Source organism: Pelodiscus sinensis, chromosome 8, assembly GCF_049634645.1.
Source record: "Pelodiscus sinensis isolate JC-2024 chromosome 8, ASM4963464v1, whole genome shotgun sequence".
Classification (NCBI taxonomy): Eukaryota; Metazoa; Chordata; order Testudines; family Trionychidae; genus Pelodiscus; species Pelodiscus sinensis.
Window position 1 is genome coordinate 67,935,639 of NC_134718.1, and position 24,416 is coordinate 67,960,054.

Here is a 24,416-nt window from a genome sequence, read left to right on the forward strand (position 1 = left end):
ACATACATGGCATTAAGCAGCATGTGGGCAAAACCCTCTTTCAGAAATTTTTGCCCAGACACCAGTACCCAGGAAGCATCTATCCCACAGGAAGTGATTCCAGTTCAAGAGAGAGAAGCAGAAAACAAACTCTAGATGTTGAGAACAGCTCCCATGGCAGAATCGGATTTACAAAACCAACAACAACGCAGGATTTCTTCAAAGACTGCATGCTGGTCCAATGCTCAGAAAAAGAGCTTTAATAACAGCACGTAACAGAGCCATGCAATGAGTCCCCACAGAACAATATTTTTATGCCCAGTATTTTTTGTGTGTGAGTTAGATATGGAGCCACACTATGCCCGGGGGAGGGACTAAGTAGCCTCACTCCAACCTTATGCAGTCTGCTACCAAAATGCCCCTCCCTGGGAACAACTCACCTGAAAGAAGACAGAGCCAAGTCTCTGCTCTCTGTTGGGCTTGTCAATTTGCTGAGCTGCACAGCCACATGGAGGAATTCTGACCAATCCCTAAAAGGAGCCTTTTTGACTGGGCTTCCCCACAGTGCTACGCCAGTGCTCTGGAAGATACCACACTGAATAGTGCTTTATTGCAAGCGGTGGCTAAATGCCAACTCTAACCCTGCCTTATTATGAGCCAGAGGAAGGTGAAAGGGGCCATTTTACAATGCAGATCAGCTGATGCTTTCAGACACTGATGGGATTCAGTTGCACAGTTCAACATCAGCAAATTATCTCTGGGGCTATGAAGGGAATATTCCAGAGCATTTAAAATGTCATAACATGTGCTTTAAAAATGGCACCGATGTCACTCACTTTTGTCAAGTTTTCAATACATTAGCCTCACCAGCAAATAGTTTGCAAGATGCGTGTAATAAACTCTGTTATGCGAACACATTCATTAAAGTGGTAGCCTATCCTGGCAGAGACATGGGCCTGATAATCTAAGAGGCTTTTTCAACTCTGAGCACCATAATGATATATATTCCTTCTGGGCAAAGACAGGAAACTGTGGAGAGAATTACCCGGGAAAAGAAATTAGCTCCAAGCAAGGAGATCAATTAGAGAAGCAAGATCTCAGTCTTGCAATGCTTCTAGTATCAAGCAGCTCACTTTCCTTTTTGCCTCACCTGTAATCAATAAGCTAAACTGGAGCACTTTCCCATGACAGAGATGTGGGGGGAATTTAGTAGGAATGTGCCTGTAGTGAGCATGCAGAAAGGGAAAGGATAATTAGCTGGTGCAAACTTTGAAGTCACTGATGAAGAGCAGCAATATCACTTCATTGCTGTGTAAACAGCTTCCTGCATCTGCCCCACCCCCACCCTACTCATGCAAAAGGACCCACATCAAAAGAATTTTGTAGCGAGGCAGCATAACTCCAGGAAATAAGTTGTAATAACCCAAAAGATCAGAATCACTGTGCTGCCCTAAACTGTAGCCTCATAACTGGTTAATTAATTTGTGTATCACTTTATACTGATGAGAGACTTTGCCGGGTTCCGGGGGGAGCCAACTCTGGGCCCCTAGAAGGGGCGGGGCCTCAGGTAGAAGGGGCGGGGCTGGGGGCTGGTCTCTCCCAACCAGCCCTTCAGTGGCAATTTAAAAGGCCCATGGCTCCAGCTGCTGGCAAGGTAGTGGTGTTAGTGGCTAGGAACCCAAGGCCCATTTAAATCTCTGGGTCCCTCCCCACATTGGGGATGAAGTTTATTATACTTAAGGAATAAGTGTTGTCTCTTGGGGTACATCTAGACTGCAAGCTTCTTTTGAAAGAGAGCATCCACATCTCAAAACCGGATCGAAAAAGCGATCTGCTTTTTCGAAAGAGCATCCAGACTGCATGGACGCTCTCTCGAAAGAAAGCCCTGGTTGTTATTCACAGAATGGCCACCAGGGCACCTGTGCTTTTCTCGATTGCCTCTTCTTTTGAAAAATGTCCCTGTTCTGCATCCACACATGCCTTTTCTCGGAAGAGCTCTTTCGACAAAGGCATTCTTCCTCGTAATTTGAGGTTTACCAATGTCGAAAAAAACCCTGTGTTCTTTCGATTTAATTTCGAAAGAACGCGATTGTAGTGTGGATGCAGGTGAAGTTTTTTCAAAAAAACAATGTAGTCTAGACATACCCTTAAGGTATGTCTACACTGCACGGCAGTTTTGGATTTTATTCCTGACTCCTCCAGTGATTTCACGTCTGATGCTGGCTCTGACATGTCATCTCTCCATACTTGTCTGCCCTTGTGAAATCTGTAAACTGGTGCGTTCTCATGCAAAAACTCTTTTACGGAACAGTTCTTCTGCAAAAACTCTTCCAGAAGAGAGCATCTACATTGGCATGTGCTTTTCCGCAAGTGATGTGCTTTTGCACAAGAGCATCCATGTAGACACTCTTGTGCAAGAAAGCTCTGATGGCCATTTTAACCATAGGGCTTTCTTGTGCAAGAAATTCATGTAACCTGTCTATACTGGACTCTTCCGCAAGAACAGTTGCGCAAAAGGGCTTATTCCTGAGCAGGAGCGTCAGAGTTCTGGCACAAGAAGCCCTGATTTCATACATTAGAACGTCAGTTTACTTGCGCAAGAACACAGGGCCAGTGTAGACAGGCAGCAAGTTTTTGCGCAAAAGCGGTTGCTTTTGCGCAAGTTCGCACCAGTGTAGACACAGCCTAACGCTGTCCAGTAAGTAGAGTTATTGCCTTAGGATGTACTGATAAGATATCTTCACAACAGTAAAGAGTCAGTGTGGATAGTCCTTTACACTCCCCTTGCCCACTACAGATTTATAATGGAATAGAATTAATTGGAGCCTTATTTGCCTTTAGGAAAGAATACATCAAAGTTGCTCAGATTCTGCAGCAATTAAGACCCACACTGGCTCGTTCCCCCCTGCTGCCTCTGATACAGACTTAAGACTTTAAGCTGGTCTCCTATTCACCTTGTCTGAGGCCTCAGAAGAAGCGTATATATTTTTGATGTAAAACGCAACATCTCCTACTAATACTTCCTATTCTTCCTGTTTATTCCCCATACTCCTTGTATTTGAGCGGAAATGTTGATCCAGTTCCTCCACTGATTTCCTTCTTGTTGTTCCTATGACCCTTATTGTAATTTTCTACGCCTCGTGTTCTTTTATTGCTTTTGTATTGCTTGCCTGTTGCCTTTTGTCACCTGTCCCCTTTGAACCTCGTTTAAAGCCCTCCCCTCGTTAGGTTGCTGAGTCAATGCATGAAAGATGCTCTTCCTCTTCCTGATCAAGTGGATCCCATCTTCTTTTCCCAGTAGATCTTCCTGGAACAGCACAGTTGAGACTAGGCTGTGGGCATCCATTCCTAGTGGTCAGAGCAAGAGCCAGGAAGCAGATCCAGTCCAAGGGTCAGAGCCAGTAGCCACACTAGGAATCAGAGCCAAAACCAGGAACAAATTGTCACAATGGGGTTGTGGGCAGTCTGAACTAGTAGTTAGAGTGGGAGTCAGACCAGGTTGGATACTAGAGGATCAGAGTCCATGATAGGCCAGAGAGCAAATCAAACATCAGGCAGAAGGCAGGGTCTAGTTTCGGGGAGATCAGAGTCTGTGATAGGCTTTTGCGGAAAAGCGTCCTGCCAATCTAGACGCGATTTTTCGTTAAAAGCATTTTCGGAAAATCATGCCCGTGTAGATGTAGCCCTCATATATAGTATCATGAGCATTTGTGGGCAAAATCCACTTCCTCAGATGAGCTGGGGGGGAGGGAGGGAGGAGGGGGAGAACCCTCACAATTTTTAACAGAAGATGCAAGAAGGGAACTGGGACCCCACATGAACTCGCAGCCACTATGTCTCTCCACCCAGCGCTAGCTGCAAGCCAGAAAAATAATTTCAAGTGACAATATGAAGGGCAGGTGGCAATACATCACTAGATCTCTTGGAAACAGCCTCCTTGGTCCTTTTCCTCTCTGCTGGAGGTTTCCCTCCCCCTGCCGCACAACAGCACCAATACATCGCAGCCCTCTCCTCCCCCCATCTATGCGGTGCCTTGTTTTTAAGAAAAGCCTTCCCTGCAAACCATCGCGGCTCTCCCACTCCCGCTTGCTTTCTGAGCCGCCCCTGGCGAGGGAGAGAACTTCAAGCCACGGCCGCGGCGGGGAGCGACCTCACAGCTGCACAGGCCAGGCCGGGCCTTTCCGAAGCTGTCCTAGACCAGCCAGGAGGCCACGTCCCCGGCCGGGATCTCCCGCGGCGGGGATGCAGCCGGGGCGCGCAGCTGCTGCGGGAAGCTGCCGCTGATGTCAGGGGGGAGCCGCTCGCCCCGCCCCTGGCTTCAGCCCCGGCTGCCCACGTGGCCCGGGACGTCAGTTTTTGCATGGCAGCCTCCAGGAAGCGGGGCAGCGGCGAGTCCAGGTGAGTCCAGCGCATCCTTGGCGCGCGCAGCCCCGGGCAGGTGGCCGCGTGGAGCGCTGCTGGGGGAGCGCCGGGCGGTGCTCGGTAGGGTCCAGGGCAGGGGGAGGGGCGCGACAAGCCCCAGAGGTGCTGCCCTAGGGGGCTGGGTGTGTGTGTGTGTGTGTGGGGGGGGGTTGCTATTTGCACATCTGGCTGGAGAAATCTCTTCCCTGCACAGAGCCCCTCTCCCGGAGGCTAGTGATAGAAATGTAGCCGTGTTAGTCTGGGGTAGTTGAAGCAAAATGCAGGACAATGTAGCACTTTAAAGACTAACAAGATGGTTTATTAGATGATGAGCTTTCGTGGGCCAGACCCACTTCCTCAGATCCTGGAGGCGGCCGCCTTTCAGCCTCCTGCGCCCAGAGGCAGGGAAGGGGAGGTGTGGATGCTGTGCATTCCGCCTGGAATAGGTCTATGAACAGGGCTGGATTACCCAATAGGCAGACTCCGCATATGCTTAGGGCACCAGCAAAGCAGGGGCTCCAAAAAAAAAAATATAAAAAATTACGGTATAGTATTGTTTTTATTTTGAATTATGTATGGGGTCATCTTTCCCGTGCTTAGGGCCTCTAAAGGTCTGAATCCGGCCCTGTCTGTGGGGGCGAGGGGATGGGGTGTTGTAACAGTGGTTGATGATAACTTGAGTCAGTTTCAGCTCTGTGCTTTTTGGTTGGCACAACCTTTCCCAGAGCAGAACAGGAGGGTTATTTTTTTTGTCTTTTAAAGGAGATGGTGACATTTCATGACTAGCCCCTTTCATTACCAAAGATGTAGTTATCCCATGTGGAAATCCATAGGAAAGTAGATGTTGGGCACAGTTGGGCAATCTGATGCCCAGATGTATATACGTCGCTGATATACATGTTTATATTTTGTACATTTTGTTATAGTGGTTTTCTCTGAAGGGGTATATAGCCAATACTAGGCAGGCCCTGCTCCTGGCGAAGAATAGCAGCCTTCTATTTGTGACAAACACTGTCCCTGAGGCACTGCTATCATGGAGATAAATGTGATGTGAATTATTATGATTTATTATTATAATGATTACTATTATTTATTTACTTCTGTTTGTGTACCCTAATGGATAGGAGCCCTAGTCATGGAGCAGAGTTGTATACAGAACAAAAAGACAGACTTGGAATAAATATACCATTTGAACTGACAGTGGGGATAGTCCCAGAACTATTGTTTTTAGGCACTGTCTTCTGTCAGTAATGTGTATACATTTTATATTTTTTAAATAAAACACAGATTATACCATGTTTTATCAACACTTCTAACCCTCTTCCATGTACAAGCTACTCACAGCTATTCGTTAACATAGTATTGATACTCAGGGGAACACATACATGGTTTTTAAATGGGTAAGAGTGGGCTGTTACTTTTTTTCATTTCATATGCATTGGCATAAAAATAATAAAAGGTAAGTAGCATGGTGTGCATTTTCAAAAGTGACTAGTAATTCTGGGGCACCTACATTTTAGGTTGTACAAATTCACATCAGGGTGTGGAAGCAGTTTTTTTTTTTAGAGAGCGTGGTTGGAAGCACTGCAGGTGGTTGCTGTTATTACATCAAGCTGGGGGGTCCACCCTTTGTTCCAGTGCCTTTTCTTGAGATGGTTTAAAGAAGACTGATTTTCAGAGGGCTGGTGGTTAGAGCTCTCTGAAAATCTGCTCCCTATTAGGAGTCTTAAGTAATTCACCCTTTGAAAATTTAGGCCCATCTCTAACCTATGTGGTGTCCTGTGGACACATGAGAACTTAGCCTCTGCTCCTACAAACCTTTGCTCATGGGCTCAATGGTAAGCCTGTGAGTAGTCATTGACTTCAGTGGAATTACTGGCATGTTTAAAGTTGAGCATGTGCAAACGTATTTAAGGTATCAGAGCCACAGCAATAAAACTTCTTGCTGTTTCATATGCATTTGTGAAAACAGATATTACATTTTTGTCTTGCACACAGAAAATACTTGGTAAATCAGAATTGCTCAATAGAAATTTAAAAATAAATCTTCAGTAATTGCAGATTCATTTACATAACCTATCTATTGGGGCTAGAAATGCAAGATTGCAATCGAAGCATTACCTGCTTAATGTGGTAGGAGAAGTTATCTTGGCACAATAAAGTCATTGGGTGGTGTCTCTCATTTTATAAATGGTTTCCTGGTCCTTATCATTAACCCCTTTTGGTCACAATAGGTCACAAGGATAATATTAGACTAAAATCTTTTATGAGAGGAAAATATGATTTGTCCCAAATTTCTTTCTTCCTTTCATCCAGAATGAGTTATTTCCAGCATAAAGCTGTAAAGTATAACCCTCCATAGAAGACAAGCACCTGATTGGTCATTTTTCTTCACAGAAACTTGCTTTGCATGTTTCGGATGTCATACATTCTGCACAAAAGTAGGCCTAATAAAGCAGAACTCTACTGCTGCACATAGAGATATGCTTAGTATTTTGACAAAAGAGGTGTGAATCCAGTTGATGATGTAAATTAGAAGAATGCACACTGCATGGGCACTAGGAAGTCCTGTGATCTCGTCCTGACTGCCGCTGGCTCTACCGATATAACGGCAACTGCCTCAGTTTCTTCACTATAAAACTGAGAAGGAACTTGAATCTACCTCATAGGTTTGCTGTGAAGCTTAATGTCTATCCAGTGCTTTTCATGTGAAAAGCTACATATGAATGCTGAGGATTAAATTATTATAGTATGATGACTGAATATGTTATCAGTGGGGTTGCTCACACTACATGCTGCACCAGCAGAACACAGTATATCCATCAGCGGATTAACGCAGAGAAGTGAAAGATAGCTAGCAAAAGGAATGTCCTATTTTTCATAGGGTAGGGAGACCACTTTGATAGAAGCGGCGAGGAGTCCTGTGGCACCTTATAGACTAACTGAAGTGTGGGAGCATAAGCTTTCGTGGGCAAAGACCCACTTCGTCAGATTCGTGGTCTTTGCCCATGAAAGCTGATGCTCCTACACTTCAGTTAGTCTATAAGGTGCCACAGGACTCCTCGCCACTTTTGCAGATTCAGACTAACACGGCTACCCCTCTGATACTTGACACCTTGATAGAGTTCATGTCTCGTGGATCTGAATTTCTTACTACTCACAATCACATAACATGCAGGTAATAGCTGCAGCAAGAAAGTGGGCACAGGCCACTTCTTCCGATGATTGGAAAGCCCACGGAATCTCATGATACCATCTACATATTTTGTAGGTCTTTAAAGTGCTACCAGACTATTTGTTGTTTTTTAATTTTTTCCTGTTACAGACTAACTCAGCTACCCCTTTAAAGCTTATAAAGAAAGTGTTGAAGCTGAGGCTAAAATTCAATGGGTGTTGGGCATCTGAAAATCTCAGTCTTAATGTACTTTTAGCTGGTTTTCTTGCATATAAAGAAGATATAAAGAAGATGCATTGTGTGAGCTGCCAGCTTCTCCATAGACCACCATCAAATGCAGACCACCAATGTGCACGTAGCATTTTGAGCATCTCTGTTCTATAATCTTAGGTGGATGTCTCCTGTACTGTACCATTACTGCCTCCGAAGCTGTGCATTGTGGGATAAGAACGTTTATTGTGGCCAAAGTCTGGTAAAGCATTAATATTTGCCCTTTGCTTTCTCAGGCACAGCTGAGCTTGTTAAGGAGAACAAAGTACTGACTGGTTTTTGTTCCATCAAAAGACCAGAGGAATCAGGACGTGGAGAGGAAAGCTATAGAGAGCAGGTAATGTGGCTACAGTTATTTGATGGCTTTGAAATGTCAAGGCAGAGGATTTGGTTGCGTCTTTCATCAGTGGGACAGTGACTTTAATTTTAGTGGCACTTGGTTTTAATCACTGAGTGAGTAAATAGTTTCAGAGAAGTGATTTTAACTTAGCACTAGGTTTACTGCTGTGGGGAGAGGTCGGTTATATTCCTAAAAATATAGAGACACCAAGTTAAGTGACCTCCCCCAAAGAAACAAGGATGAAAAATCCTACTGGAAATCTTGGGAATATTTAAAAATGGTTGCTTAGAAAGCTGGAGTTACTGCTGGCATCCTTAATATGGGTTTCACTGCCAAGAGAGCTCAGAGTTTCTGTCATTACAGTTACAGACTTTTCAGGGTCATGTTTGAGGACAGTCCTTCCTGACTTCTTCAGTCTTTCACTTGTCGCTTCAGGGCTTCATTAGATGTTAATCAAGCCCTTGTTGTTCTTTGCTTCTGCAATCATTGTTCCACATCAGTTTCTATTTCAGGCTCCTGCCCTTAGGACAAAGCACGTGCCTGGAAAGAGGAACTTTGTCCTTAAGAGTTAAGGGAAGGGTTTCTTTTCTTTTTCTAACTGACCGTCAGATTGTTTCCGTTGTCTTATGGACATCTCTCAGCAGTGAATGGAAGTGATCAGCTTATTACATGGGACAGAAAAGTGTAATCAGAATAAGACACTGTACATCAGTGGTGGGCAAATACCGGCCCACGAGCCGGATCTGGCTCCTCCGGGTTAGCCTCTATATTTACCTGTGCCTCCAATCTGCCCCATTTCCCACAGATCCCGTGGGCTGAAACCGGTTATCCCCGGTCAGGGGAGCTGCAATTGCTTGTACCTGTGGAGGTGCAGGCCTATATAGTGGAGGTAGCCCGCTGTGACTAACACTGGCAAACCGTGGCCATTTTATTGCCCATCCCTGCTGTACACTATGGTGGACAAACAATATATGGCCATTGAAATAGCTAGAGGGTGAAATCCCAGTCCCATTGAAAGTCATTGGGTTTTTTGCTATTGGCTTTTTGGGGGCAAGGGTTTCACCCATGTAGAAGTCTATGTCTGTGCGTTTCATAGGGCAGGTCTGTTCTACCTACTTACTTCTGTAAAACTGCATCATTCTAGGGTGTGAAAAATTCACACCTCGGAGCAATGAAGTTATGCCAGCCTTAACGCTCTTGTGTAGACAGAGCTATGTCATCTAATAATTTCTGCATCAAGCCTGTCACTTCAGCCTGACCTAACACGTAAAACAGGTAGTTGTAAGTGAGTTGTGGCTCACAAAAGCTTATGCGCTAATACCCCAACAAATGTGTTAGTCTTTAAAGTGCCACAGGACTCCTTCTTGTTTTTACTGAGAGTAACAGCGCTACCTCTCTAAAACAGGTAGAGACTCACTGCTTGGCAAATACAGGCAGTCCCCGAGTTACGTGGATCTGACTTATGTCGGATCCGCAGTTACGAATGGGGCCCTCTCCCTGGTCTCCAGCAGACCAGGGAGAGGAAGCAAAGCGGCTGCCCGCTGTCCGCTGTCCGCTGCCCGCGTGTTCTGCCGCTTTGCTCCCCGTCCTCCTGGTCTGCAGACCAGGGGGACGGGGAGCAAAGCAGAGCAAAGCCGCGGAGCACGTGGGCAGAGGACAGCCCAGACACGTCTGGGCTGTCCGCTGCCCGCGTGTTCCGCCGCTTTGCTCCGGACGCCTGTGGTACAGCAGCTGGGGCGCTGCCGGTTGGTCCCGTAGCGCTGCTCTGGGCGCTACTGGACCAACCCGGCAGCACCCCAGCTGCTCTGCCCCAGGCGTCCTGATTCAGCCACTGCTGGTCAGTTTCAGCAGCGGCTGAATCAGGACGCCTGGGGCAGAGCAGCTGGGGTGCTGCTGGGTTGGTCCAGTAGCGCCGAGGAGTGGCGCTACTGGAGCAACCCAGCAGCACCCCAGCTGCTCTGCCCCAGGCGTCCCCAAGTTAACCGCTGCTGAAACTGACCAGTGGCTGACTACAGGAAGCCCCTGCCCCGGGCTTCCTGGAATCAGCCACTGATCAGTTTCAGCAGCAGCTGACTTGGGGACGCCTGGGGTTCTTAAGTTGAATCTGTATGTAAGTCAGAACTGGCGTCCAGATTCAGCCGCTGTTGAAACTGATCAGTTTCAGCAGCGGCTGAATCTGGACGCCAGTTCCGACTTACATCAGATTCAACTTAAGAACAAACCTACAGTCCCTATCTTGTACGTAACCCGGGGACTGCCTGTACTCGTGACTGGTTGGCAATGGGACCTCCTGTGCCAAGGGACACAAGGGTGGGGAACCTCTGTCCCAGGAACTGGATTTGGTCCCTCCCAGAATTGGGGAGCCGGTGCTTGAGCCCTGTGATCCCCTCCTGCCCAGACCCCCGACACCCCACTCTGCTCTTGCATCCTACCACCCTCCCAGACCCATCAACCCCAACGTACTCCTGCTTCTTCCATCCCTCCCAGACTCCACACCCGAAGCTTGTGTCCCAGCGCCCCCTCCCACGCACACTGAACTCATTTTTGGTCCCTCCCCAGAGCACGGGGGGGTCCACAAAATCTAGCTGGGGACCCCCGAGGCTCTGATGTGTGTTTGTTTGTTTTGCTTCTCACTTCTGTGCGGCCCCAGAGTAATTTTTCTGAGAGTCAGCGTCCCTCGACCCAAAATAGGTTCCCCATCCCCAAAGAATCCGGCGCTATTCAAGTTTATTGGATGACAAATCTTCTTTTAAAAATGTCTTTTGAAAGGGATGCACGCAATAGAATATGAGGGTAAATAACGCACCCATGTGAGTGCCGTGGTGTATAACGTTGTGTATATTGAATGGTCTGTACCCTTGTTGGCCGTCAAGATATCATTTCCCCTCCATGCCCCTCTCCTGTCTTACATTCCCCATTTGATAGCAGTTACTTTGCTTCTGATTAAGGAACAACTAGATAGGATTTCTCTTACTGTCCTATGCTGCACTTTAATCAGTGGGTCTCCCACTCTGGAGCTCTGCATAAGTTCCATGAGAAATAACATGCAACAGGCATGTAAAGGTTCGCAGGAATTGATTCTTGTCTGCATCCAGGACAAGTGTCTTCCTTTTTTTTATCTGACCTAGCCTAGGAATCCAGCCATCCCAACTGTGATAGCACCACTGTGATGTAGCTCAAACTCAGAAACCAGCTCCCTTAAATGATCTGTGTGGGCACAGGAAATGGCCAGGGCAACTCAGGGCAAAAATTGAATTAAGCAACACAACTTCAGCTACGTCAGTTGCACAGCTGAAGTCAGAATAGCGTAATTCAGCTTTTCGCGCTGTCTACACAGCAGGAAGTTGAAGGAAGAACAAACACTCTTCCTTCGACTCCCCTTATGCCTCGTGAAATGAGGGTTACAGGAGTTGGAGTAAGAAGTCCTCCAGCTCTCCGTTACTTTGAAATAATGGCTTACAGTGTAGACGCGCTCTTTGTTATTGTGAAATAACGTCACTTATTCCGAAATAACGCTGCTGTGTAGACGTACCCTCCCTACTCCAGTAATACAGTATTTGTGCCCAGCAGGCAGAGTTAAGGACTAAGGCAGGCATGTCAAACTTGAAGCCTACTGAGGGCCACACAAACAAAACCTGATAGCTTTCAGGGCCACCAATGTACTTCTATCGGAAAGTTGTAATTATTTATTACTATAGATTATGTTTTAGGTATATTGTATAATATTTTTTCAGGTCTTGTTTGGATATAATACAATAATTTGATGTGTAAAATAGTTATTTGCTCATATATAATAATGTGGATAATTTTAAAATATAAATTTAAAGTACTTTTACATTATTTTTTATATGATACATAACTTGTTTTCTTGAAATGAAAACAAGTATAGACCAAAACAATAAGAGAGAGACTCATATTTCAGAATAATTGCTACAGCCTGGCAAATAATAGCCTTTGAATTTTCTTTAAAGAAACACAGTGTAAACCAGGTACATTCTGATTCTTTTTTTGCCCTGGAATTTAAATATGACATCTGTGTTGGCTGCCTTATCTGCAGCCATACCCTCCTCCCCAGCCTTCTCTAAGCCTCTATTTGTCCCCAAAAGGATTACCAAAACGAATTGAGTGGCTTGCAAAGCTGGCCTTTATGCTATCCTTAGGATTTCTAAAACCTGCCATCGCTGCCACACATTTCTTCCTCAGGCGCTGGGGCGGCATGAGTACAGCGGCCGGGTCTGAGCAGGCTCTTGCAGGCTGCAGGGGCTGGTGAAGAAGGCCTAAGACTGTGCGTAATTTGTATTGCAGGTAGGAATATGGGTCCCAAGATTACGACAGAGCTGCTCAGGCAGCTGCGGCAGGTGATGAAGAGTTCCAAGTACGTCGCCGAGCCCATCCAGGCCTACATTGTGCCCTCCGGAGATGCACACCAGGTAGAGAATTCAGTCCTAAGGATAGTTCCTTCTGGGGGGAAAGCAAAGGCCTATAAGTTTGCTTGCTTCAAAGAATTCCAGATAAAAGCATTGGTGAGGTGGGGAACGGTGCTGCGGGGAGCTGCAGCCAGGGTTTTCTAGAGTCGTTTTTCTGAGGGTCGGTGTTTGTTTCCCTGCAGAATGTCAGCGTTGCTGGTTCTGCTCTTCCCAGGGAAGCCCGTGGTCTTCAGAAATGAGCTTGCCAAAGAAATGGCTGCTCCCCTCCTGACCCTCGTAGTGTATCTTCTAGAGCTAGAGAGCCCTAGCCTGCAGCTCTCCCATGGGGGAGTGTCTGGGATGGCAGTAGGGAGGACAGCATGCTGCAGAGGCCCAGTCCCCTCTCCTCTGCAGACCTGGGGTCCCGTGCCCCCAAAGTGACTCCTCTCCGTGTCAGTCGGAGGAGGTGATCCCGGGGCCTGTCGCTTGGGAGTTTGATCACCATGGTTGCTACCTGCACAGTACTAAGATGGTCTTGATCTGCTGTAGTTGTTTAGCCCAAGCCAACTTTGAAATGTTGAACCCCCTCTTGCCCACCTCAATGTGTAAATTCAGCCTCCTCAGTCTTCCACGGAGCTTGTCTCAGTCTTCCACGGAGCTTAGAGCAGTGGTCCCCCAACTTTCGTGGCTGCCGGGCGTCCGGGGGCGGGGCTGCTCACACGCTATGCTTCTGGGGGTGGGGTCACGCATGCGCCGCGCGCCTGGGAGTGGGGACCGCCCACGCGCCCTGAGCCCAGGGCCGGCACCACGCATGAGCCGCGTGCCCGGGGCAGGGGCCGCCCATGCGCCACGAGCCCAGGGCCGGCACCACGCATATGCTGCGCGCCGGGGGCAGGGCCAGCCCAGATGTTTCGGTGGGTGTACATAAATGCCCCGGCAGGCGCCATGGCACCCGCGGGCACCGCGTTGGGGACCACTGGCTTAGAGAATCCCAGAGTTCTTGGGAGGTTAGAGGGGGGAATCTTCTTCCCTCAGCCCCTTTCAGATAGAGAGGGCCAGACCGCTGTCGCCTTCCCACACCTGGGGTGGGCATTTACATTTGTGCAAAGCGCGTGTGAAGTGCTGCCGCGTCCGAGTGTTTCGCTCCCTTTTTGCACAGCTGCATGGGATGACACAAGGGGTAAGGCGGTGGGGCATGTGGCGTTGCCCCGGGAACACACGTCGCACGTTTCCCCTTGAAATACATCAGCTCCTCAGTTCGGTGCGATGGGGGAGGGGCTCCCGGGCAGCTGCTGCAGTTTGCTCCTTGCCTGAAGCTACCTCCCTGTAACTCCAGACACATTTTGCTCGATTGGGACGGTGGTCACATGACTTCGGAATCCTGCAGGTCACATTCCTTGCTCCTTTCCCGCCCCCCCCTTACAGTAAATGCAGTCATGCAAACAGCCCGGCTTCCTGCCGGACTAGTTCATCGGGTTTCTACAGTCTGAATGGAAATGATTAATGACAGCTGCTAATTTGTGGCTTACATGTGTCCCGGTGGGTTGCCTCTGTCAGGTCTTGTCTGCAGTAGGGAATTGCTCCACTTTCAGCCATTGGTGAGTTTCACCAATACAACCCCCTGGTGTAGACCACTATAAACTGCCATTTCCAACATCTCCTGGTGTGAAGCAGGGGTTCACGGCATCTGTGCAAGTTCAGGTTGAACCTCTCTAGTCTGGCACCTGTGGGACCCGACTGGTGCAGAACCAGAGAATTTGCCGAACCACAAGGGGTCACTTTATTTTTATTTCACTGATGCAAATGAATGGAACAGCTCTTGCAATGTTGCTTAATAATGTACGATTGTACTGATACACCCTATATAAGCCTACGCTTAGCCAAGGCTTATCAGCTCTCTTCGTCACAAAGTGTTAGTGTTGCACAATTTTACTGTATCTGCACAAGGAAATAAGTAGATAAAGCATAATAAGTACATATGTTTAGCAGCATTACCAGCCCTTCCACTGCTCTGGGCTCTTAGAAGACACTTAGGAATAATTTAGAGCTATATAATATCACAGAATACTGCAAACCAGGGCTGGTGGCTAACAACAAACTTTATGGGACCGTGGGAAACTTGGCCACACCTGCAATAATGGGACATCTGACTAGCTAAAATCATGCCGGACCGCGGATGTTGCCAGACCAGAAAGACTGCTGGATTAGAGAGGTTCAACCTCTACTAGGTTTGCTTTTCTACAGTCAGGACTCACACTTGTGCAGCACCACCAGTGACTGAAATAGAAGCAAATCAGTACTGCAGATGAGGTCGAAGACAAGGGGAAGTCAAGGCTGGTGAATTTGGTAGCAGCTTTTCCTATTGTAGTATAGCCTGATCATATCCGTTGGCTTTGCAGGTTTACTCATCCATGGGACTGAAAGGACAGAATCATAGAAACATGTAAACATAGGGCTGGAAGGGACCTCAAGAGGTCATCTAGTCTATCCACCTGCAGTGGTCGCCCAAGATTAGCCCTGATGTGTGTTTGTCTAACCTGTTCTTAAAAACTTCCAACACAACCTCCCTCGGTCCGGGGATTTCAAACTCTGGGTTGCGGTTTATAAGGGCAAGTCACTATCTGGCCATAAGATGCTTTATTTACCTGGGCCTCCACAGATATGGGTGATCACAGCTCCCATTGGCTGCGGATCGCTGTTCTCAGCCAATAGGAGCGGTGGGACGCGATGTTCTAGTCCGCACCATTTCCCATAGCTCCAACTGGCTAGGAACAGTGATCAGCAGCCAGTGGGAGTTATGATCACCTGTTCCTGCACAGGCGCAGGTAAACAAAGCACCTCGCAGCCAGAATGGCTTGCCCTTACAAGCCATGACCAAAGTTTGAAACCCCCTGTCCTAGGTAATCTATTCTAGAACTTAGGGTATGTCTACACTACAAAGTTAATTCGAACTAACAGCCATTAGTTCGAATTAACTTTCATAGGCGCTACAAACACATACAAACCGCTAGTTCGAACTTAATTTGAACTAGCGGAGCACTTAATTCGAACTAGGTAAACCTCATTCTACGAGGACTAACGCCTAGTTCTAATTAAGGAGTTTGAATTAAGGGGTGTGTAGCCACTTAATTCGAACTAGTAGGAGGCTAGCCCTTCCCAGCTTGCCCTGGTGGCCATTCTGGGCACCACCAGGGAAACTCTTCTACCCCCCCTCCCGGCCCCGGAGTCCTTAAAGGGCCACGGTCTGGCTACGGTGCCTGTGCCAGGTACAAGTCTGCCAGCACCCAGCCAGCAGACCCTGCACCTGGCACGGCATGAGCCAGCCACCCGCTGCCACCCAGCCCTCTGCCTCTTCCCAGGACCAGGCTGACGGCTCCCAGGAGCCTGCCCAGGGCTGCAAGACGCGGGCGCCCGCCTGGTCTAGTGCGGAGATCGTGGACTTCATCCAGGTTTGGGAGGAGGCTTCCAACATCCACAATCTCTGCACTAGGCACAGGAAAGTGGCCGTCTAGGGCAGAATAGCTGCCAGCCTGGCCACCAAAGGCCACATGCGAACCCAGGAGCAGGTTTGCATGAAAATCAAGTTGGTCCAGTGAGTCCCCCAACCCTGAGCCCTGAGCTTAGAACATAAGAACGGCCGTACTGAGTCAGACTAAAGGTCCATCTAGCCCAGTATCCTGTCCGCCGACAATGGCCAACACCAGCTACCCTGGAGGGGACGGACCGAAGACAATGACCAAGCCATTTGTCTCGTGCCATCCATCTCTAGTCTTCCACAAACGGAGGCCAGGGACAGCGTCCCTATCCCCTGGCTAATAGCACTCCATGGACCCAATCTCCATGAATTTATCTAACTTCTCTTTAAACTCTGTTATAGTTCTAGCCTTCACAGCCTCCTGAGGCAAGGAGTTCCAGAGGTTGACTATTTGCTTTGTGAAGAAGAACTTTCTTTCATTAGTTTGAAGCCTGCTACCCATTCATTTCATTTGGTGTCCTCTATTCCTTCTATTATGGGAACTAATGAAGAACTTTTCTTTATTCACCCTCTCCACACCACTCATGCTTTTATATCCCCCCTCAGTCTCCTCTAAGCTGAAAAGTCCCAGTCTCTTTAGCCTCTCTTCATATGGGTCCCATTCCAAACCCCTAATCATTTTAGTTGCCCTTTTCTGAACCCTTTCCAAGGCCAAAACATCTTTTTTGAGGTGAAGAGACCATGTCTGTATACAGTACTGAAGATATGGCGTATCATAGTTTTATACTTCCCTTCCTCCTTCTTCCCCTGGCTTTCCCCTTCCAGCTCCCTCCTTCCAGGTTTCCCCCTCCCCTCTCCCATTCTCTCTCTTCCCCTCTCCCACCTCCTTTTCCCAGTCTCCCCAGAGGTTAATCCCTCCCCCTCCCAATTTTGTTAAATAAAGAAAGTTTCTATTTTTGAACACGTGTCCTTTATTTTTTACATCAGAAAGGGGGGCTAGGGAGGGGTAAATGGAAGGAGGTGAGGGAGGAACGGGGCACGAGCCCCCGATGGGGAGGACTGGGGTGGCTCTGCGGGCTCCTCAGGGTGGAAGCTCTCCTGCAGGGCCTCCTGGATCCTGACAGCTCCCCGATTGACCCCCCCCCCCGGATGGCAGCCTGCGGCAAGTGCAGATGAGCTGATGGCCGAGTGCTGTGCCAAGTGCGGGCACTCCAAGCCAGGACTGCTTTGCTGTCCCTCATCGAGGTAGACAAGCAAGCGGGGAACCCTGAGAACTGTCTGTCCGGGGTGGGGGTTGGGTCCCTTTAAGCACAGCCCTCGGCTAGCCTGAGGCAGCAGCTCCATATTCTAAGTCCTAACCTGATGCCCTGCTGGCACTGGTTCTGGCCAGCATTAACTTCGGTTCAGGGTCCACTCAATGTGGACATGCTAGTTGGAATTAGCAAAACGCTAATTCGAATTAGTTTTTAGGTCTAGATGCACTAGTTCGAATTAGCTAGTGCTGTAGTGTAGACATACCCTTAGCTATTTTGAGAGAAAGTATTTTTCTAATATTTAACCTACATCTCCCTTGTAGCAAACTAAGCTGATTATTTCTTGTCCCACCTTTTGTGGCCGTGGTCAGTGACTGATCACTATCCTCTTTAAAATAATTTTTTACATGGTCAAGGACTATTATTTGGTCTCCCATCAGCTTTCTCTTCTCTAGACTAAGAATATGTCTAGACAACATGCCTCTGGCGACAGAGGCATGTAGATTTGTTTACTCGGGATAGGGAAATGAAGCGGCGATTTAAATAATTGCCGCTTCATTTAAATTTAAATGGCCACCGCGCTGTGCCGATCAGCTGTTTGTTGGCTCAGCGAGCTATTCTGTACACTCCGCGGTCAACATCAAAGGCATTTATCGACCTCCCCGGTAAACCTTATCCCACGAGGCATACCGGGGAGGTGAAAATGCCTTTGATGTTGACCGCGGAGTGTCCAGACTCGCGCGCTGAGCCGACAAACATCTGATCGGCACAGTGCGGCAGACATTTAAATTTAAATGAAGAAGCAATTACTTAAATCGCCACTTCATTTTCATATGCCAGGTAGCCTAATCTACATGCCTCTGTCTGCCCAGTTCCTTCAACCTTTCCTCCCAAGTTCCATTTTCCAAGCCTGTTGTAATACTAGATGCTTTTTTGGATTCTCTCCAATATGTTTGCCTTTTTCTTCAAAGCATGGTGCCCAAAACTGGACAGAATACTCCAACCAGGGCCTCACCAGTGCTGAATAGACCACAATTACCTCCTGGGTTTCACATTCAATAGGCCTGTTATTACATCCCAGAAAGGCATTTGCCTTTTTCACTGCAGCATCACATTGCTGTGCTCTTAAACAGAGCCATCTTTTCCTAGCATCTCCAGGTCCAATTTATATCTGTCCTAAAGGCTGCCATTACCCTGGGTTGGTGGCTGTTTTAGCCGGTGCTGAATACTGGCAGTGTTACTTACTTGGATTTCCTACAGTGTATTGCACACTGACTCGGCCTTGTTTCTCTAAATAGTGTAGGAAGTTAGAGGGAATGGCGGTGCTTCTTGTGAACAAGGTAGTGCTGTGGGGTCTAATCTAAATATCACTGTGGTCAATGAAAAGACTCCTATTGGCTTGGACCTTAAGGTTGGTGTTTGCAAAGGAGTCTAAAGGACTCCTCTTTTGAGAATCCCAGTTTAAACTGTTTTGAAGTTCATGTGCCCCAAGTGATGAATGTTGGTATAAAGTCGTAGATTTTACATTGACGACAGAGAGAGTGCAGGCTGAGCGTTCAGATTGTCTCCTCAGAGCGCTCTCTGAAGCTGGAGCTGTTGGGATTAGTGGTTTTGGGGTTCACACCCCTCATGACCTGATTCACTAGCTTTCCTGCTACTGCTCCAATCCTGTCTTTGAGTGAAAATTGAGAATGAGGTTTCAAGACTCACATGTGTCCTGGTTTAAAAAAAGTGTAAAAAAAATTGTCATCCTGTAACACCTTAGGGTATGTCTACACTACAGTGATACTTCAAATTATCTTATTTACACGTTTACAGACAAAATGCATTTCGAAATAGCGCGTCCACACTGATTGGACGCTGAATCACATTTAGGGCCAGCTGGAACTGGTTCCGGCTGGGCATCAGGTCAGAAGTTACCTTGCGGCCAGGGCAGCCAGCAGGGTACTCTGGGAAGGGCTGAAGGCCTTCTGTTTCGAAATAAGTGTCTACACAGCGCTTATTTTGAAATAGCAATTTCGAAATTGGTGCTATTCTTCGTTAAATGAGGTTTACCAATTTCGAAATAAGCCCTCCGCTATTTCAAATTAATTTCAGAAATAGCAGTTGGCTTGTGTAGACTCTAGGAAAGTTATTTCGAAATAACGGCTCTTATTTCGCAATAACTTTGCTGTGTAGACATACCCTTAGAGATGAACACTCTCTCTCTCTGTGTGTGTGTGTGTGTGTGTGTGTGTGTGTGTGTGTGTGTGTGGAGGTGGATGAGGGAGTGGTGCAAAAAGGCACAGAAACCCTAAATTTAAAGCAGAAAAGGGAGAGGCGGGAGAGGGAAAGGGAAAAAAAATCCTAATGAGGCTACTAGAGTGGGCTGTACACTGCACCATAGGTCGAAATAAGCTACGCGATTTGAGCCACACAAATTGCGTATCTTATTTCGATCGTATTTTGAAATAGCTTGTTTTGAAACCATGGGGCTGGAGCACACAAAATCTATCCGGGTCCCCTGAGGCTGTGGTGTGGGAGGGGAATGTGGAGTCTTTGTCTCCTTCTCAGTCGGGGGGCCATGTCATGTTTTTTGTTTTTTTCGGTTGCTCTCTTCTGTGCGGCCCCCAACTGATTTTTTTTGTGGGTCAGTGGCCCCCGACCCAAAAAAAGGCTCCTCACCCCTATATTGGGGTATTCAGAGCGGCCTTTCGTTGCCCAACATTGCCACCCTCTGCTCAGGACTGGAACAAGCTGAGGTGTGTTTGTTTAGGTCCCAGGAATGGGCAGAATTGTGGAGCCAGCTCAGGCCGGTGCAGGGATTGTTACTGCTCTGGGTCCTGGTGCGCCTGCCAAGTATGTGGTAGGGTTTGTTCGAAATGGTCAGAGGATCAAGGTCGCTCCTGCAAATTAGCGAGCTCCCTGCCTGATCGCGGCTGTCTGTTACAGCTGGAATGCACCGGTTGTGCTGCCGAACGCACTCGGCACAATACATTTGAGTGTTCAAGGGCCCGACCTTGAGAACATTTATTCCAATGAGTCCCACCGTTCACTTCCAAGAAGGCTCATGGGACGGATGGCTTGCAGGATGGGGGCCTACCATTGCACAGGTTTGGCCAGCTGCCCCACAGGTGTGGTGTGGAGCAGCTTGAGGGTCTGAGCTAGGACAGAGTCTGGTCTGGCTGCAAGAGGAGCTCCAATTAGATGAGTTGTTTTGGCTCTGGTGAGGCCACATCTGGGGTATTGTGTCCAGTTCTGGGTCCTCCACTACAAAAAGGATGTGGATGCATTGGAGAGGGTCCAGCGAAGGGCAACCAAAATGATTAGGAGGCTGGAGCATATGACCTATGAGGAGAGGCTAAGGGAGTTGGGTCTGTTTAGTCCGCAGAAGCGAAGAGGGAGGGGGGATTTGATAGCAGCCTTCAACTTCCTGAAGGGAGGTTCCAAAGAGGATGGAGAGAGGCTGTTCTCAGTGGTGACAGATGGCAGAACAAGGAGCAGTGGTCTCAAGTTGTGGTGGAAGAGGTCCAGGTTGGATATTAGGAAAATCTATTTCACTAGGAGGGTGGTGAAGCATTGGAATGGGTTACCTAGGGAAGTAGTGGAGTCTCCATCCCTAGAGGTGTTTAAGTCTCGGCTTGACAAAGCCCTGGCTGGGTTCTGAGGTTTCTTCCAGCTCTATGGTTCTATGATTCTAACCAGGCAATGGCTCATGCCTTGTTCAGCATTCCCAGGTGCACAGTGTTAATTTTAGCACAAGTATGATTGTCACAAAACACTGGGTCATCTTAGCACAGCAGGAATTGCTGCGTGGAAGAGGAGGTGACTTGATGCTCAGATATGGTGGTGATCGGACTCTCTGGAAGAACCTAAATAGACAGATGGCTACAAAGGACCTTTGCTTAAGTCCTCTTCCTTCCTGACAGCCACGAATTGTACTTTATGGCCCATCTGTGCCTGTGCTTCGTTTCAGCCCCTCCTTTAAATGTTTCCTGCATCTTTCCCTGAATGGGACACTGCCAGGGAAGAATTTTTTCCTCACATTAAGATTTTTATTTTTTTAAATACGGTGTTACCAAAGCTAAGACCAATGGAAATATTCTGACAAGGGCAGTGTGTTAGGGGAAAAAAAAAATCACTATTTTAAAAAAAATAAAGCCATTAAATCACCCACTGGTGTGTTTGTCACCCAGACATTACAGCATTATGTTAGTGCATAAGGCCCCAATGTTGAAATTAACTAGTTAATATCTATTTATAAACAGACTGATGCCTTTCCTCATTGAGGAAGGTGAGAGAAAGGGAAGAGAAAGAAGTAAATAAATAAGGGCCGGGCTCTTCAGATGTCTCTGTGACTTAAGAGCACTGCAAGTCACTGGGACTCAGGCTCCTAAATCATTTAGGTGGGTTTGGAGCTGCCTCGCATGAATATAAAGGAGTCATTTATATTTAATAACTAATGTTTGAAACATAATAAAGGAACTTTAAAAATAAGCAGATGGGCAGATTCCAAGCAGATTAAAAGAGCCACCATCAGCTCACTGGGGCTATGTCTAGACTGCAAGCCTCTTTTGAAAGAGGCTCTTTCGAAAGATACTTTCGAAAGAGCCTCTTTCGAAAGAGAGCGTTTAGACTGCACGTTGAACTTTCGAAAAAGCGGCTTGCTTTTTCGAAAGAAAGCATCCAGTGAGTCTGGATGCTCTCTTTCGAAGAAGCCCTATTTACATTGAAGAACGCCTTCTTTCGAAAGAGGAACTTTCGAAAGAAGGCGTTCTTCCTCGTGAAATGAGGTTTACCGCCATCGAAAGAAAAGCCGCGTTCTTTCGATTTAATTTCGAAAGAATGCGGCTTGAGTCTGGATGCAGGTGAAGTTTTTTCGTAAAAAGGCTACTTTTTTCGAAAAAACCTCTGAGTCTGGACACAGCCTGAGCGTCTTCCAGTCTGCTGCATGCTCTGGAAGCTAGACACATGAGAGGATCGGACTCACAATATTTAATCTGACTGGAACCCTTCAGCGTTCCTAATTTCTCCTCTGCGGCCGCAGAATCAAGAAGGCAGAGAATAACTCCAGGCTGATCTGCAGACTTTTGTCTTGGATCATTGGCCTGGGACTCTGTTGAGCCAAGGCAAATAGGGCTGGCCAGAATTAAGATGATTTCCTGAATTGTGTTGATAATTAGAAGCAAGTTTAGCAATCCTGACCTCTGATCTTGGCTGAACAGGATCCCAGAATAGGGCGTGTTGGCCATTTCAAAACATAGTAACTTCTTGGCTAGAAGTGTTTCTTCTTTCATTTTTGGCAGCAGATTCTGGAATTCGGGAGTTTCTGTGTCCCCAGCCTATTCAGTCCTTCAGGGTTTTTGCTGAGACTGATGACAAAGGGCCCAGTTAAGATCGTTTTATGATGTGGACACTTTGATCTTGACGGAAACTACCCCTCTCTCTCCCTTCCCCCTCTCACTTGTTTCACATAGGGAAATAAGCACTGTTCCAATGGTAGCCAATAACTTCTGGTTACTTCTGACCGGGGCTGGATTTGAACAGGTAAAACAGAGGTAGTAGACATGGTGTCTAATTATAAGTCTCCTGAAGGCTTAAAAGTTTTATGGCCTAACAACCTTGACAGTCTCCTTTTTAATAGCTTTGTTGTAGAGAAGAAATTCTAAAAGGGCTTCTTGTAAACCCCAGTTGGAGGACATCAATAAATATAGTGGCATTTAGAGACTTAATGGACTGTGTACTTTAGTTTCCAAGATCGAGGAATGCTTCTGTGTTCTCTTCTCCTTACTTTTGCAGCTTCAAAGGCAGGATCTGTTTGTTGCCAAATGGGAGGTTGTGTGTGAAATAAATATCAGCAAACTGCAGCTCTTCACTGTTTACAGAAGTTGATGGGAGAAAAGTTCTGAGGGGGGGTTAAAAAAATCAGACCCATATAAATACAAAGTAATTGCAGATACTTAAATGTCCCAAAGGAACAATTTTTAAACACTTGTTAGGACTTCCAAAGGAGCAGAGCCCAATCTTATAACTTGTTTGTTTCTCTTGACTGTGTCCTTCACTTGAAGCAAAGTTTTTTAATGTACTTGTCATCAGCGATTTTTGTATTGCTGATGTAAGTAATTAGCTGCGTCTTCTCTTTTCCAGAGTGAGTACATTGCACCCTGTGATTGCAGACGGGCCTTCATCTCTGGATTTGATGGCTCTGCAGGTACCTTACCAGAACCTCTGTTGTTTGAGACCCTATTTCCCCCTCCAAAGAAGTGATCTAATTCACAACACGCACGCTGGATGGAACGAGACATCTAACCAAAATGTTTGGACTGTTCTCTTCCCCTTTCGGCAACTGCAGAATTGTGTGTTGGTGATCAGCTGAAAATTATGTAAGTTCGATGCAGTCAGGAGTGTTCACAAAAGCTTGACCCCGGCACGAACCTCCAGAAAGCAAAATCCTGTTAACTGTTTAATGCAGTGCTCGCAGGCTGCTTTTCTTTCATCTAAAACGAGGCTGCTGCGAACAGATTGTATGTTGCCCAGCGGAACTGGGATGAACAGTAAACAATGTTTGTCAGCCGCTTTCAATCATCGTAGAATGAGGCGAATGCCAAAAATACTGAACTGTGAAGCTGAGAGTATGGAAAAGTTTGCTTATCTCATGGAGGCACGGGATGTTCTTTTGGCTGAAGCCTAGGACTGGAAGTTGGGAAGGCAAAGTTCTGTCCCAGACCCTGCAATTTACTTGCTGTGAAATTGTGGACGAGTCACTCTACCTTCCTATGCCTGCCATCTCCCAGCTGGAAGTTGGGGTTAATAAAACAAAAAACCATCACAGGGTGCGGTGCGGGTTTGTCGGTCAGTTTCTGTGAAGTGCTCTCTGAGCCTCTGGTGGAAGGCACCCTGCACAAATGCAGAGCAGCCGTGTTCTAGAGCACAAACCCTGATTCGCAGTCTTCCCTTCTTCAGTTTAGGGCCTCCACAGGCTGTCCAAAGAGCTGTGGATCCACAGCCAGACCTGGGCAGGATTTGCCCCTGTGGAGGCTCAAACAGCATTTGCTGAATGAAAACACTGATTTTTAAATGGGTTGCAATGTAAGCGTGTGTTTTTCTGGGGGAGATGAGAGTGAACTGGAATGTGAGA

The 24,416-nt window shown here is 47.2% G+C and overlaps 1 protein-coding gene across 2 annotated transcripts in view; it reads left to right on the forward strand.

Annotated features, from left to right (window-relative positions):
- Positions 1 to 4,232: 4,232 nt before the first annotated feature.
- The window catches only part of XPNPEP1 (X-prolyl aminopeptidase 1), a 62,041-nt gene continuing 41,857 nt past the window's right edge, over positions 4,233 to 24,416 (forward strand). The window contains exons 1-4 of one of the 2 annotated variants that reach the window (XM_075935514.1): positions 4,233 to 4,377; positions 8,062 to 8,162; positions 12,471 to 12,595; positions 23,426 to 23,489. In XM_075935514.1, the coding sequence (XP_075791629.1) occupies positions 12,479 to 12,595; positions 23,426 to 23,489 (181 nt within the window). In that variant the 5' untranslated portion in view covers positions 4,233 to 4,377; positions 8,062 to 8,162; positions 12,471 to 12,478. Of the gene's footprint in view, positions 4,378 to 8,061; positions 8,163 to 12,470; positions 12,596 to 23,425; positions 23,490 to 23,543; positions 23,662 to 24,416 lie in introns of those variants that run through there. The other variant, XM_075935515.1, reaches the window with a different exon arrangement.